Consider the following 13,677-nt stretch of genomic DNA (forward strand, 5'->3'; position numbering starts at 1 on the left):
AGATATGACAACTTGTTACACAGATAGGTGCATTTTTCCAAGTCTACTTTTATATAAAAAAAATGTAACAATTGGTCTGATTCGATATCTGTCTGCCAGAAGCACTATTTACATGCTCAGAGATGCAGAAAAAGTCTTCATGGCCTCAGCTTGGCCTGAAATAGCTGGAAAATAAATATTGAAGATCTGTTTCCATCTGCTGCTTTGAAGGGACTACTATCTGTTTGTGAGGGTTAATACAGAAGGTTTGTGAGAGGGACTGTATTTTAGTCACTTGGTAATTCCCCCCCCCCCCACCACCACAATTGCTTAAAAGAAACACAAAAAAAGATTTCTAATTTGCTTATTAGGCTCAGTTACATAAAATGATATATGAACATGTATTATGTCTTCTGTATACCTATCAAAAATGCTTTATACATTTTTGTTAAGTATAATTGAAATAGTGCTCAGCATTAAATGGTGCATGTAAGTACCAGGGAGAACAATACAAACTATTTTTTTTAATTGCATAAGCTGGTGAAAAGGAAAGAGATATTTGAGCCATCTAGTGGTTGGTATGAAATATTTTAACATTGTCAGATTGTAGAAAATGTGAATGACAACATGAAAATAGATTTTCTAGTTGGTATGCTTTTCATTAGCGTATCTGTAGAATAAAAAAACAGATACTGAATTTCAAATTTCAGATAATGTTTCTGTCTATAGCTTTTTTTCATTTTACTGTAGGTTTTACTGAAGAAAGATCTTTATTGTAAACAATAATATAAAACTTAGATTTAGAACTCAGAATGAGTTCTAATGAGCTTTGTTAGCATGAGATTAGTCTTCAGAAATTGTGAGAATTGTGAGGAAAAACTGTAATAAAATAATTTTGTTCACTACATTTTATTTGAAAAATGCTTGGGGGCAAGTGGGCTTGTATTTTACATCAGCAGCTATTTTTAGCAGGATCTTGAATAATAAGGCTTGAATCCAGATCTTATTTTTAAAAAGTCGTATTTAGTGCAGAACATGAGTGGCTATTTTTTTGTGAAATACTTCAGTCCACATATAAGGAAGAGAGGCAACTGAAAACAGATCCCTTTAAGTGGGATGTGTTTCTATTAAGTGGGGTAAGATAATCTTATGATATCAAGACAAATCAGAAATTCAGTTACAGTGCAAAAGAGTGAGCTGCAACCTTTAATTTGCATTTTACTTGGGGAGGTGAGGGACAACCTGTAAGCTTCATGCAAATATGATCTCTTAATAACATGTAATAATATAGCATTTGTGATCGCACTTGGTCCTGATGTGCACTGAACTGTTGTAGCCTTTGATGTTGGCTGTTACGTTGTCTGCGTATTGAACTTGATAGTATTTCACAATACAAGCAAAAAAGTTAGTTGCTGAAGTAATGAACTTTGTATGGTTCAGTGTGTATTATTGGTGGAAAAATGTTACATACATTGAATCAGAACTGCTGTAATATCTTCCAGTATCCATGAAAGCCTCATCCAGCTTTAAACCCAGATTAAAGGATATTTTTAAATCTTTAAGACAGATCTAATGAACAATCAACAAGCAGTGCTAATGGTGTTACATATGGTTTGAGCTATAATATTTTGTAACAGATGGATGTGATCCATACTGACATTTCAAAATTTGCATCTTTGTATATTTGAGGTAAATTATTACATAGTCTTAAATCTTGACCTGTTTTTTGGAGGAGAAGACAGTGATAACAGCAAATTTTTAAGGTCAACTACAAATGCATTGTAAGGAAAATGAGAATCATATACACTAAAAAAGAAAAAAAAAATCAGAAGCTCAGTCACAGTACAGAGGAAAACAACAATATTCAATTTGTATTTTACTAGGGGGGCAACCTGCAAACTTCATGCTAATACGATATGATAATTATGTGTAAACAAATCTCCTGCATTTTGGTCTTGTCATGTGCCTTGAATATTGAGTACTGTTAACCCTTAAGATCCATACATCAGCTGGATGAATTTTCCCAATATATGACAAATTTCGACCCTGAATTCTAGTAGATGTCAGAAGAGGAAATTAAATTCTTTGAAGACTGAAGGGGTTTCAATTGCCTATCTCTCTTTTTCTTTATTTTTCCCTTTTATTTTCCCCCTCCCCTTGATTTTTGCGGTGTGGTTATAAAGGGTTTTTTTATTCTCAATCTTAATGTGATCTAGTCTTCATTCCAGATTTTGAATTTCTGAAGTAGCCCTATACAGTTCTGTTTTGTTTTGTTCCACAACTGAGCGTGACCTGAACAGAAAAAAGGTTGCTACATGCCTGCTGTGTTTTTGCAGGCTTCTGTGCTGCACATGTCAAAATCTCTTATCTCCTATTGTCTTGCTTTTTTTCTGCATTTAAAATGATTCTTTAAGCAAAATATTATGTATATTCACTTTTTCGGACTTGTCTTCGTTCCATTTCCAGAGCATGCTTGCAAAATGGGGAATACGTGGAGTGCTGAAATAAGGATCTTTTGTCTTTATGATGTCCGTGCTGTATTTTCGTTCCGTTAAATGGGAACATGGTTTTATGGCAATACTGGAGTATCATCTTTTATTTTTTGTATACTTTCTGCTTTCCTGTAGCGCTTTAATCACCACAGTATCTGGTCATAGTGCAGCATTTTCTTGGAACTTGTCCATTGCTCAAGCTATGATTTGATTGTGTTCACAAAAGGATTTTTGGCATTTCATTTTTTTTTAATTTGCATTTAAAAGATGCAAATGAGGTATAATGAAGTGGTAATATGAGGTCTTGTTTTTGGTGAGTGCTACTTGTTGAATTATATTATCATTACCAGCTACCCTTTGGGAGAAACCTGGTTACCTCTTACACATATGGATTGGGTTTAAAGCATAACTACAATCCCTTTTTTGGGGTTCCATAGAAAGTTGAGCTGTGGAAGCAGTAAATGCAAGTCAAGGAGAGATTATCTTGACCAAGAATCTTGGACAGCAGAAGTACCATCTCTTGCTGATATGTCAGAGCTTTCTGTTCTTTGGGATGTATTTATGGCTATTTAGAACTAGAACTGTACATAATAAAAGCCTAAAATGTGTCAGAGTCTGTATGTATGTTTTCTTCTGTAAATAGTGGAGTAGCTCTGCTAGCTAGAAAAACAATTGTATTGTAACATAGCATTTTTCAAAAAGCAATTTCTTTTTTTCAGTAACTTAGGAAGTATGTAATAATTATTTGTAAAATTGGGTAATTAAACATTCATTAAACCCCGTAATGTCACTTTGGAAGCAAAGCACAGCTCTTTTGGAAAAAATGGGAGAGGAATGGATTTCTGGAATCAGAATATTGCATATTTTATTTTACTAAAAAGCAAGGAAATAGTATAATTTTGATCAAGGAAAAAAGAATAAAATTGTCTTAGATTTGAAGCTAATGGTCTTGTTATTCAAAAAAAAGTTAACACTTTAAGCATATTTTCAGATCCATGTAATATTTTGCTTTAGACACTGAAATCAAAGTGTTTATTTTTGTATAAATGTGAATTATTACACTTGTGGTGATATGTTATAAAACATTTTCTCTCACATTAAATTGCTAAAAACCTTTACTCTGTCATTTACTTCCCTCTTGTTGTACAAGTAGGTTAAACCACATCAGTTTCACTGATGCAGAAATACTTGAATAATGTTATTGTTCTTATTTTTCCTTCAGAGATACCTTTCTGCCTTTAAATTCAGAATTGAGATTTAAATGTTATGGAATTTTTCTTTTTTTTTAATCTCTACCTCTCTTCTCATTCATTTGCTTTTGCTCTTCCTCCTTTTCAAGATGAACTTTAAATATGAGTATCTTATAATAGAAATAGAATGTCTAAAGATGAATAAATTATTGAAACTCAACCCATACCATTTGGTTGGCATATCTGGGTTTTAAACGTTGTTTCTTTTCTTTACAGAATGCTGCCTTTTTATATGGCCTTGGTTTGGTCTACTTCCATTACAATGCCTTTCAATGGTAAGTTGGAATAAAGTAACAATATCAGGGCATTATGCTGTGTTTCATTAATAGATGAATATTTCAAGATTAGTTCACTGTTAGTGTAGAATAGTTTCACTTTTTGTTGTCCAGTTATCATGTTTGAAGACAGATTGCCCTGGGTATATGTCTGAGTTACTGTAACATACTTACAGCAGCCACAGCAGTTGCTTTAATAGGAAGGCAATTTCAGAAGAATTTTAGTTTCCATAATGTAAAATGAGTATTTAAAACTGACTTATGGTCACAGTTTTAAAATTCTAGCAGGCTTTTTGTGTGTGTGTTGGGGGGGTGGGATAGAGAGTTTTTTTTCAGTACCTACAGCATGAGAAGGACTGGAATAGACTTGAGTCAATGGAGTTCCACTGACAGGTACTCAAATGGTCATTGGTTAATAGGAAGAAAAGTGTAGCTTATTATTGCAGAGGCATGGTTGGTATCATTGAGAAAAGTCAGAAAGGTGCAATGTTTAGGTCAGTGCTTTCTTATATAAAGTCGACCAGTTTATCTTCTTTTGCAGTCTTTCATGTGGATTTCAACTTGAAATGGTTTCTCTATTAACACTTAGTAGAAAAGCTGTTAATAAAATAAATATGATTTTAAAGACTTGGCTGATAACTAAAAGGTTTATCATCGTATCGGACTGAGCATGCTTGAAGTTAAGGAAGTCATAAGTGACTAGTGATGGACAGTATGGAGCAGTAAAATGAGATTTTTTTTCCTACTAAATTGTTGATTCATCAGAAGTTTCTGTATGTTTTTAAGATGAAAGATTTGTGCTTCCCTGAAGGTGTTATAAATGAGCTTTTATTCTTCATATTAAACTAAACTGATTAAAATAGGAGATCACAACTTTGAGATTTTTGATTTTATAGCTGAAATTTTGATTTTACAGCTGAAATTATTTTACTGTTGATAGTAGTGAAGTGTATGCTGTATATTCCATACAGAATTAAATTAAATTATTTTGGGGATTATGATTTTACCGGTTGATGACTCCAAAACAATTTCATTTAAAAATGTAGCTTGATGCATTTAACAAGAAAAGAAGATAAAAAGTTTCAGAAAACTTGAAAATCTTTTTACTGTTTTAGCAAAATTCAGCCAAGACTGATCACAGTGTTAAGTTTCAGAATCTTCTTGTTCTGATGCAGGCTTAACTGCATCATTTAACATTCAAGAGTATTTTGTGTACCAGTTCTTTTTCACAAGGGATATATTATTGCAGTTTGCACTCTGAAAATGGTAAAAAGCTAAGACATAAAAGGAGATTGTGCTTTTTAGCACCTTTCAGCAGATAGAGGTTAACTTTTAAATATGTAGCAGCAAAGTTAAGTGATTTTGAGGCCTAACTGCTAGTAGATTAGAGCCTTGACTTAATTCAGATTTTTCTTACAGAATTGGAAGTTTCTTTCCTGCCTTTAAGCAAGCCTATTGGGAGCCTGCATATATATTGATTGTTGACTTTTTCATTATTTTCAACTGCAAATAGAACTGTATGTTAAGGTTGTTTAGAAAAAATCAGATTTGTCTCTTCATTCATACAACAAACATAGATGTCATGTAATAAGTGTTCCATGAACTCCATGAGAGCAGCAGGTGGAAATTTTAGAGGAAAAAACCTAGTGCAGGTAAAGATATATGGGAGATTTATATATATATATATATATGTATATGTATATATGTATATAAAAAAAACAATTTGTATAACATTATAGTGTGTATATATACTTTTATATATATAGTTTGTGTATATATGTGTGTGTATGTATATATAAACATACTTTTATATGTATTTTATATATAGGTAAATAGAGAGATGATTTATTTTATTTTTTTAAGGCGGGCATATATGTGTCAGGTTGGTCAGGCTTGGCAAACTCATGAAAAACCTGCAGCTGGTAGAAAGTCATTTACAGTTGATATGTTCTTTTCTATAGATCTTAGCACCATTGTGTACTGCAAGGAGAATCTAGCTTCTTTCAGAAATGTTAGTCAAAACTACTTGATCTTTTGGTGCAGCTAATTCACCTATGTATGTTCATATAGTACACAAATCCATATGTTTGAGGAAAGTGGAGAAGGCCTCAAGACCACGTAAGGTGGATTAACGCATTGTGTCTAGTCCATGAATATTTTATTTTATCACACCATTTTAGATATTTGTAGGTTTAATGAGAGGCCTTTACGTAGGTCTCCTAGAAGGATAGGGTAAGGAAGTACTTGATGCTTTTTCATGCTTCTCATATATATAGGGATAATATAAAAGCAAGTGGGAATAAATGCAATTTTTAGGATTCTTGTTCATATTTTTATGTTATTTTTATGAGCTTTTTAGAATTCACAGAGAAATGTTGGATTAACTCCCAGACACGTGTGCATTCACTGTAATTCAGTATTACATACTTCTTTACATACTATAAAGAAGCATGACGATATTATCTTAAATACTAAACCTTAGCTGACTCTTATATTTCTGTTTAATATTCATGTATGAATGAAAAGCACTAGGCATATGTACAAGTATTACAATAATGTGATCAGACCAAAGATGATTTATGTGCAATTAGTATAGTAAGATGTAGTGTATGTATGTCACACATATAATATGGCCAAAAATGAGTAGGGTAGTTTAAGTAGTCTCACAACTTGAATAATGACAGTTCTTTTTTATCTTCCTGAAAATAATTTTATGTTGTATTTATTTTAATACTATTAATTGTAGTAACAGTAAGTGGTAACGTTAGTATAGACTATTACTTATTCTTTATGATTCCAAATACAAAGAGATTGTACACAGAAGAGATATATTGACATGAATGTTGTCACTCTGAGATACGAAGAACTTGTTAGCACATGGTTTATTTCAGCAATAATATACAACATAACAGAATGAGACAAATGATAAACCAGATGATAAGTATCAAAATTTGGAGATACAGCTATTGTTCCTATTTGGAGTACATTTAAAACTAAGAGACAAACCCCCGAACCCCTACCTCCACAAGCCTCCTTTTTACCAGAGCTCCTTAATTTTCTTTTAGATTCAGAATTTACATCAAGAGTTTCAGTGTTTCATCAAAGGTTACCCTTCATTTCTGTGTAACAGCTAAAATCTATCCAACTGCTGGAATATCGAATTCTCTCCTTTACTTGGAATGAGAATTCTGAACCTGACTGGTCTGTCAGCTGCTGCTGATGTTGAGTCCCATCAAGACAAAAATGGGGTCCAAGCTCTGCAACTGTGTCCTCAGATACAACAGTGATGCTCTAAGGCCAGTCTGCAGCGTTTTCAGTGCTTGCTCTATCACAAATCGCTGGAACTTATGGGTTAGAGAAAAGCTCTTCCTGAAAAAGACCTTAGAGGAGACTGAAATTACAGTCACCCTTACTATGTCATTTAGCTAAGTTTAGTGTTATACAAAACTTAGCTCTTCATCATTGACCCCATATGCAGGACCCAGTCCTGAAAAAATTCAAAGACTAATGTGAGAGATGATCCAGACCCTTCCCTTGACCTCCATCTTGGCTAAGAAAGGAGCTTGTCTGAGGAAATCTACCGGTTCTGACAGGCACCTTTTCTGGCCCCTCTATAGCTCTCTTAATCAAAAGACATAGCACCATCCACTCAGTGTCAAGTAATATTTAGATGATCATCAGAACCACCATTTCTACTTCTAGCTTTTTTTTAAGAGATCTCAAAGCTAGTCCCATCTGTTCGCAATGCTGACTCCTGGCACTTCTGTAAGCCAGTATGTACCTACAAGTTGTACAAAACTCACTGGCCTTGCTGCCTATCACACTGAGCTGCTTACTTGAGCTGAAAGAATCTGGTCTCTCTCTTACTTCACTCCAGGTTTTCTGGCTGTTGTTTTTTGTGAGTCATTTCCCTCTGCCCTCCCTCTTCTCTCCTTCCCCTCTGCACCCCAAAAATGAAGTTTTGCTGTTCCCACAGTTACGCTGAAACTGTGAAGTGGATGTTGGAAGTACTGTTAAGTACCCCGGTCTAGAGTGCAATCTAAACTTTTTATCAGCAGTCTTATGGGCCAGCCTTCCGTGTTGGGTGACTTGTTCATCTACCTGCAATTGTTCTGTGGTAGCTGCTGTTTGTCCGTGAGACTAGGAGAGTTTTGTGCTGCTCTTTCCCCTTCTTTACTTCCTTGTTGATGCCTTTTCTTTTTTTTCTTTTTTTTTNTTTTTTTTTTTTCTATGAAGGGGTAATGTTAGTAAAACATTAGGATTTGTCCTAAGGCTTTCTCCAGTGTGGTCTCTGAAACATAACTAGGAAATAAATTTCTCCATATTTTACCTTCTCAACCCTGTATCCCATTACCTAAGCCTTCTTTTTATACTTCTCTTACTATTTTTGTATCAACTGGGCCAAGTCTTTCAGATGCTTTCTCAAGTTATGTCAGTGATTGGCAGATCTAAGGAAGTGGGCATTTCCATACTGGAACTGGCTAAATGAGTAGTAGTTGTGACCTCCTCTGTGTCTATGGGGACCCTCCATCCTCTGAGTAAACAGCAACCACTGGGCTACTTTACCAAATGCTGTGTCTGCACTGCATGCCTCCAGGTGTATCAACAGTTTGTGCCATTGTGGAGGGCACAGCATTTGTGATACAGTCCAGTGGCTGATGTTTGCATGAAGGGCTCTGAGATTTGCTGATTGACAGTGACATTGTACTGGTAATTGGCAGTCTGTGGAGTTCCTGCTTTGGAAACACCTGCTATGGGAAAGCCCAAGAAGGGATCTCATGTGAGAGAAGGAAAGAACTTCTTACCAGTAATTTGGTCCATATCCATTTGCTTTCACTGTCCTTTTGGATGGTCTGATGTTATCCTCCTAAGTACTAGGGAAGACAGAGTTTACACATGTGCTCTGTAGATACTGCTTAATCAAAAATATCTCAGGTTATCTTCAGGTAACTGGGTCTATACATGTATTTAAGATTAGAATGTATGTATAGACTACATAGATGGTAATTAACCATTAACTGAGTGATAATTAACTTTATGTTTTGTTGTCCTCTCTTTCTGGAATTATGTATAAAACACATTTCTTGAATTGAAGAAAAATGTGTAATACCTTCTAATACTGGAAAAAATACAATAGTTACATCTGCTGTTGTAGAGAAATGCTTGAGGACTTCGTTGCTGAAAAAGTTTTGACTTTCAGCTGTTCTGGCAGTACAGACAGAGGAGTGGTATCTAAAGACTGAGAGTATTTGATAGAATTGTAGTGTCATGGCTACTATAGTATGCATAATTTTTTGATATTCAAACTGTGCTGATGGGTTTCAAATATAGATTTGTCCATCATGTCATTTTCATTAGTTACATTTGGAACAGATAGTCATAAAATTTAAAGAAGATAAAGAATGAGAAAAAGAAAGTTTGACTCCAACTGCCTCAAGTATTTTTCCTCATATATTAAAGTAATATTATGTTACTTTCTTTTCTGTTAGTAGGCTTATTCTGATTTTGATGTATTTTGTTTAATCTTGTTAACTTTTGAATAGTTAAATTAATATTTTTTCATTATATTCTTTTTCTCTGTTCAAAGCTGATTTTATTCAGAGTTCATCTAGGTAAAACTTTCAAATTGGAGAAGCCTGATGAGAGTTTGTTAAATGTGTAAGATAATCATCTCTTGATTATTATTCATCTGCTTTCTTCACCTTCATTGTGATAGGCATTATTGTACAGATGGATCGGTGGAAAAAGAATTGCAGTCTTGATTTGAAGATGGTAGATTGATGTAGTTTTTATTTTCCCAAATGACCATAGTGACACCGTATAGGAAACAAGCCCCAAAGTACTTTGCTTCCTCTATAGTGTCTGTCTTGCAGTCTTGCTTACACCTTTTGTCTATTGTTAGATAGCCTTTCCCGCCTGTTAGTGGAAACCCTCCCATTTTGGGGAAGAACTCTCAAAAGATGTTACCGTTCAGATGACTTTATTTGTAAACTTTTGATGATTCTTATTTTCAGAGAAATAATGAAAGGAATTTTTATTCATTATTATCAGTTGTCATTGTGGAAAAACTATATATTGCATAATCAATATAGAATTAGCACACTGGAATTAAATAAGATGTGGAGCAGCATTTTGAGTAGAGAAGATAAAATATATTCCAATACCTGATTTTTAGTTAGAAAAGCTGTTTTTTGGACTATTCTAGCATTTTGCACTACTCTTATAATATTTTTCCTTAATTTACTGATTATAATGAGCCTTAAGTTTATGTTAGCTTTTGGAATTCTCTTTCATATTTTTTATTATGGCATCCAAGGATAGAGAATTTAAGATGTAAGCAAGTCCAGGAGTTCCCTAGTATTTTGAGTGCTCCTGACTTCATTCTTAGATGTAAATCCATCAGGTATTAGAAATTGAGAGATAGTTTAATTAGACTCTCCACTACGGTGTCCATTTCCCTACTAAATAAGTGCTCCTTTAAAGTGGCATAAGTGCCTATGCTCCTTTAAATTCTTTACCATTCAAGGATATAATATTTTTAAAGCATCTCTGCCTTTGCTCTCAACACCGTAAGTTTAGGAGTGATCAAATGTAACTGAAATTTACAGCTAGAATGTATAATATCTGGCTGATAGCATAGTAAACTAAAAAAATATCTAAAAGGGTACAAAGATGTTTTGTTGATTGGCATATTTTTCAAGCATCTGCAAAGTAGGTTAAAAAGCATGCCATTATTTCCTGTGTAGATTATGTCTAGGGGAATTGTTTTATCCCACCACTTTTCCTTCCTTCCTTGACATTTTGAGCTTGTCTTCATTAGAACACATAACACTGTCTCAAAGGCTTATGATTACTAGTAATGTTAAATATGGCTCCACAATAGACAAGGGCAAATGGTATTGTCATGTCATCTGTACACAGTTAAACCTTAGAATACTATCTTTGAACAAGGTGCAAATAATGGAATATTAAGTACCTGTGGCTAATATATTGAGGAACATATTAGAAATAAAACCTTTATTGAAACAAAAAATGCCATTACACAATAACAACAATCTATACTTTAGTATAAAAACACAACTTAGAATGGTAATGTAGTATACAGGCATTTGTAAGCCAGAATCCAAAAGTTGATCCAGTCTTTGTCCTCCCACTTGAAATATTTGTGTAAATGAATATTGTTACATATTGTTACAAAAAGTAGATTGTTATTTATGATAAATTACTTATTATTGTTTTTAATATAGGTATTGAGGCATGTAATTCATCACCATCCATGCAATAATTCAAGGGAAGTTTAAATAAGATGTAGTTTAAAAGAGAACAAAAATGCCCTCTGCTTAGCCAGTGCAATAAACAGGAAGCTTAAATAAGTTTAAATAAGTAATAATAAACTGTGGCACTCTTGTACCTTACCTGTTCATTCTTCCTTGTGTGAGGAGACAAGTAGGATACCAAGTGAGCAAGGCCCTTTTGAAGGACTGTGCTTGAAAGCCTCAGTTCCACAATAAAAATGTAATATCTTCTTAAGCTTGTCTGTTAAGTTGTATTTAAATAAGTTAGATAATGCTTTAGATATTTAAACATATTTGTTGTGTTGTCTAGAGAAAGTTACGTGTCATTGCTTTATTTTGACAGCAAGAATGAGATGGGATTCTGTAAATATTTTAGATTAGAAGTGTGTTCAGTGAGGGTTTTAAAAGTAACCCACTTGTATGTTTTGTGAATAAGACAGGCAAGGAAAAGTATTTATTGAATTTCTGATGCAACTGCTAAACTTTGTCCTTACAAATGATACAACACTTAGCTGGAGAGCAGAAACGAGATTAATTTGCCTAAACACTGTATGCTTTTAGGCATTGTGGTATATGCTGCCCAGCCTCTATGCATTGCTCCGTAGTGGGTGCAGTTCTCCCCATAGACCTGCCTGTCATCTACTAGGTCTGTGTAGATCTCCTGGATTGCCTACAACATACCAAATGGCAGTTGCCCCCTGGTTTAGGTACTTGAATCCTATCATAAGTGTGACTGACGTCTTATTTCTGTCATCGTATGAGCAGTAATGTACATGAAGATCTTTTCAACCAGTCATTTGATTTCAGGGCAGCTAACACAATGAGTTTTAGTTTCTTTCTGCTTATTGATTTCCTCTATGAATCTAAATTTGTTCTGTTCTAGTTTGATTCTAATTTTATGCAGTTGGCCTGAGAAGCAAAATAAGCTGTGTCAGGCCTTTCTAGAACCATGATTTTCTCTTCTCCTAAATACAGTTCGTCCATAGCACTTTGGTTTTGTTTTATCTGGTACTGTGCCACCATGAACAGGAAGAAGTATAGAGAGGATTTAAAGATAAGTAAATATAATCTGATCCTGCTTCAAGTATCGTGGGAATATGAAAAGGAAGAGAGAGGAGGAGGTGGGCTTTCATGTCTGTGTTTTCTTGGAGGCAGTTAGGTGACTGGCAAGTAAAAGACTAATAAGTAGTATTTGAGTCCCTAGACAATCTTGGTGCTAAGTAAGGGAGGAACAAAGTTGAAAGTGGAGGTAGTTGGTACAGTGGGAGGAGATGTGGGAGGAGATACTTCCTTCTAAGCCTGCAGTTCTGCTGCAGCTTTCAGGTGGCTCACCATCTGGAATCAAAGGCTTGTTGCATGAGCAACAAGTTGTTACATGAGGTTGTTACATGAATGATCTCTACATGCAGTATTATTCTACTCATTTTTTTACTGATTCTTAAGTCTTCTTTCCTGAAGTAGTATATATGTTACTATATTAAAAGCAGTAAATCATTTAGTTTCTCTAAATTAATGGAAAGGATTAGGCTTTCAAATAGGTTGTCTGGAGCACAAAGACTATCCAATTCGAAGATTCAAAATGATTAAGCAAAAACATTGCATTTAAGTAATTATACTGCTATGTTTTTCTGTAAAAAAACACATTTTCTGATTCAATTTCTGCTAGTCATAAATAATACTGATTATAAAGTAATATGTCAGTAAAAAAATAATTTTAAAAATCTTTTTGTTTTTCAGGGCAATTAAAGCATTTCAGGAGGCGCTTTATGTTGATCCCAGCTTTTGTCGAGCCAAGGAAATTCATTTGCGACTTGGGCTTATGTTCAAAGTAAATACAGACTATGAGTCTAGTTTAAAGGTAGGTTTAAGACATTCTAAATTGAATTTAACATTTATTGTAATTTGTGTTGCATTTTAAAACTACAAGGAATTCAGAAGTGTATACAAGTTAAATATTACTTGCTTTGAAAATGAAAAGCTCTTCAATATAAAGTGTCCTAGTGTAGCAACAGAGTAAGGATAGGATTGGAGGTGCCTTAAGTGCTGCAAACATTCAGAAAAGCCTAACAGAATTATAGATGAACACTGATACTCTAGTAGATTATGCAGAAAGGCACGAAGAATGACTTCTTGTAGAGTTCTCATTAAAATAGTACGTTTTGGGGAAAGGCTGAGAAAGTACAGAAAGTCTATGGAAAAAAAAGAAGACAGAAATCAGCAGTTTGGATTTGCAGATGCTCTTTCTCCTTTTTTTCCAGCTTCACTATTGTGCACTGATAATTCACAAGAATCACTAAAAATATAAAGCTTTTATGAAAAATTGTTCTTCCATCAAACTTTTATATTGTTTCTACTTTTCTAGCAGGGTTTTTTTCTTTTGGTTTGG

General features: G+C 34.1%; 1 protein-coding gene across 11 annotated transcripts in view; it reads left to right on the forward strand.

The window, feature by feature from the left end:
• KDM6A (lysine demethylase 6A) overlaps positions 1–13,677 on the forward strand; it is a 158,828-nt gene that overhangs the window by 73,328 nt on the left and 71,823 nt on the right. For all 11 annotated transcript variants that reach the window (XM_085297906.1, XM_085297907.1, XM_085297915.1 and 8 more), the window contains exons 5-6: positions 3,938–3,996; positions 13,029–13,149. In XM_085297906.1, the coding sequence (XP_085154032.1) occupies positions 3,938–3,996; positions 13,029–13,149 (180 nt within the window). The remainder of the gene's footprint in view (positions 1–3,937; positions 3,997–13,028; positions 13,150–13,677) is intronic.

Source organism: Rhea americana, unplaced genomic scaffold (genome assembly GCF_003343005.1).
Source record: "Rhea americana isolate MKP2758 unplaced genomic scaffold, rheAme1 scaffold_132, whole genome shotgun sequence".
Taxonomy (NCBI): Eukaryota; Metazoa; Chordata; class Aves; order Rheiformes; family Rheidae; genus Rhea; species Rhea americana.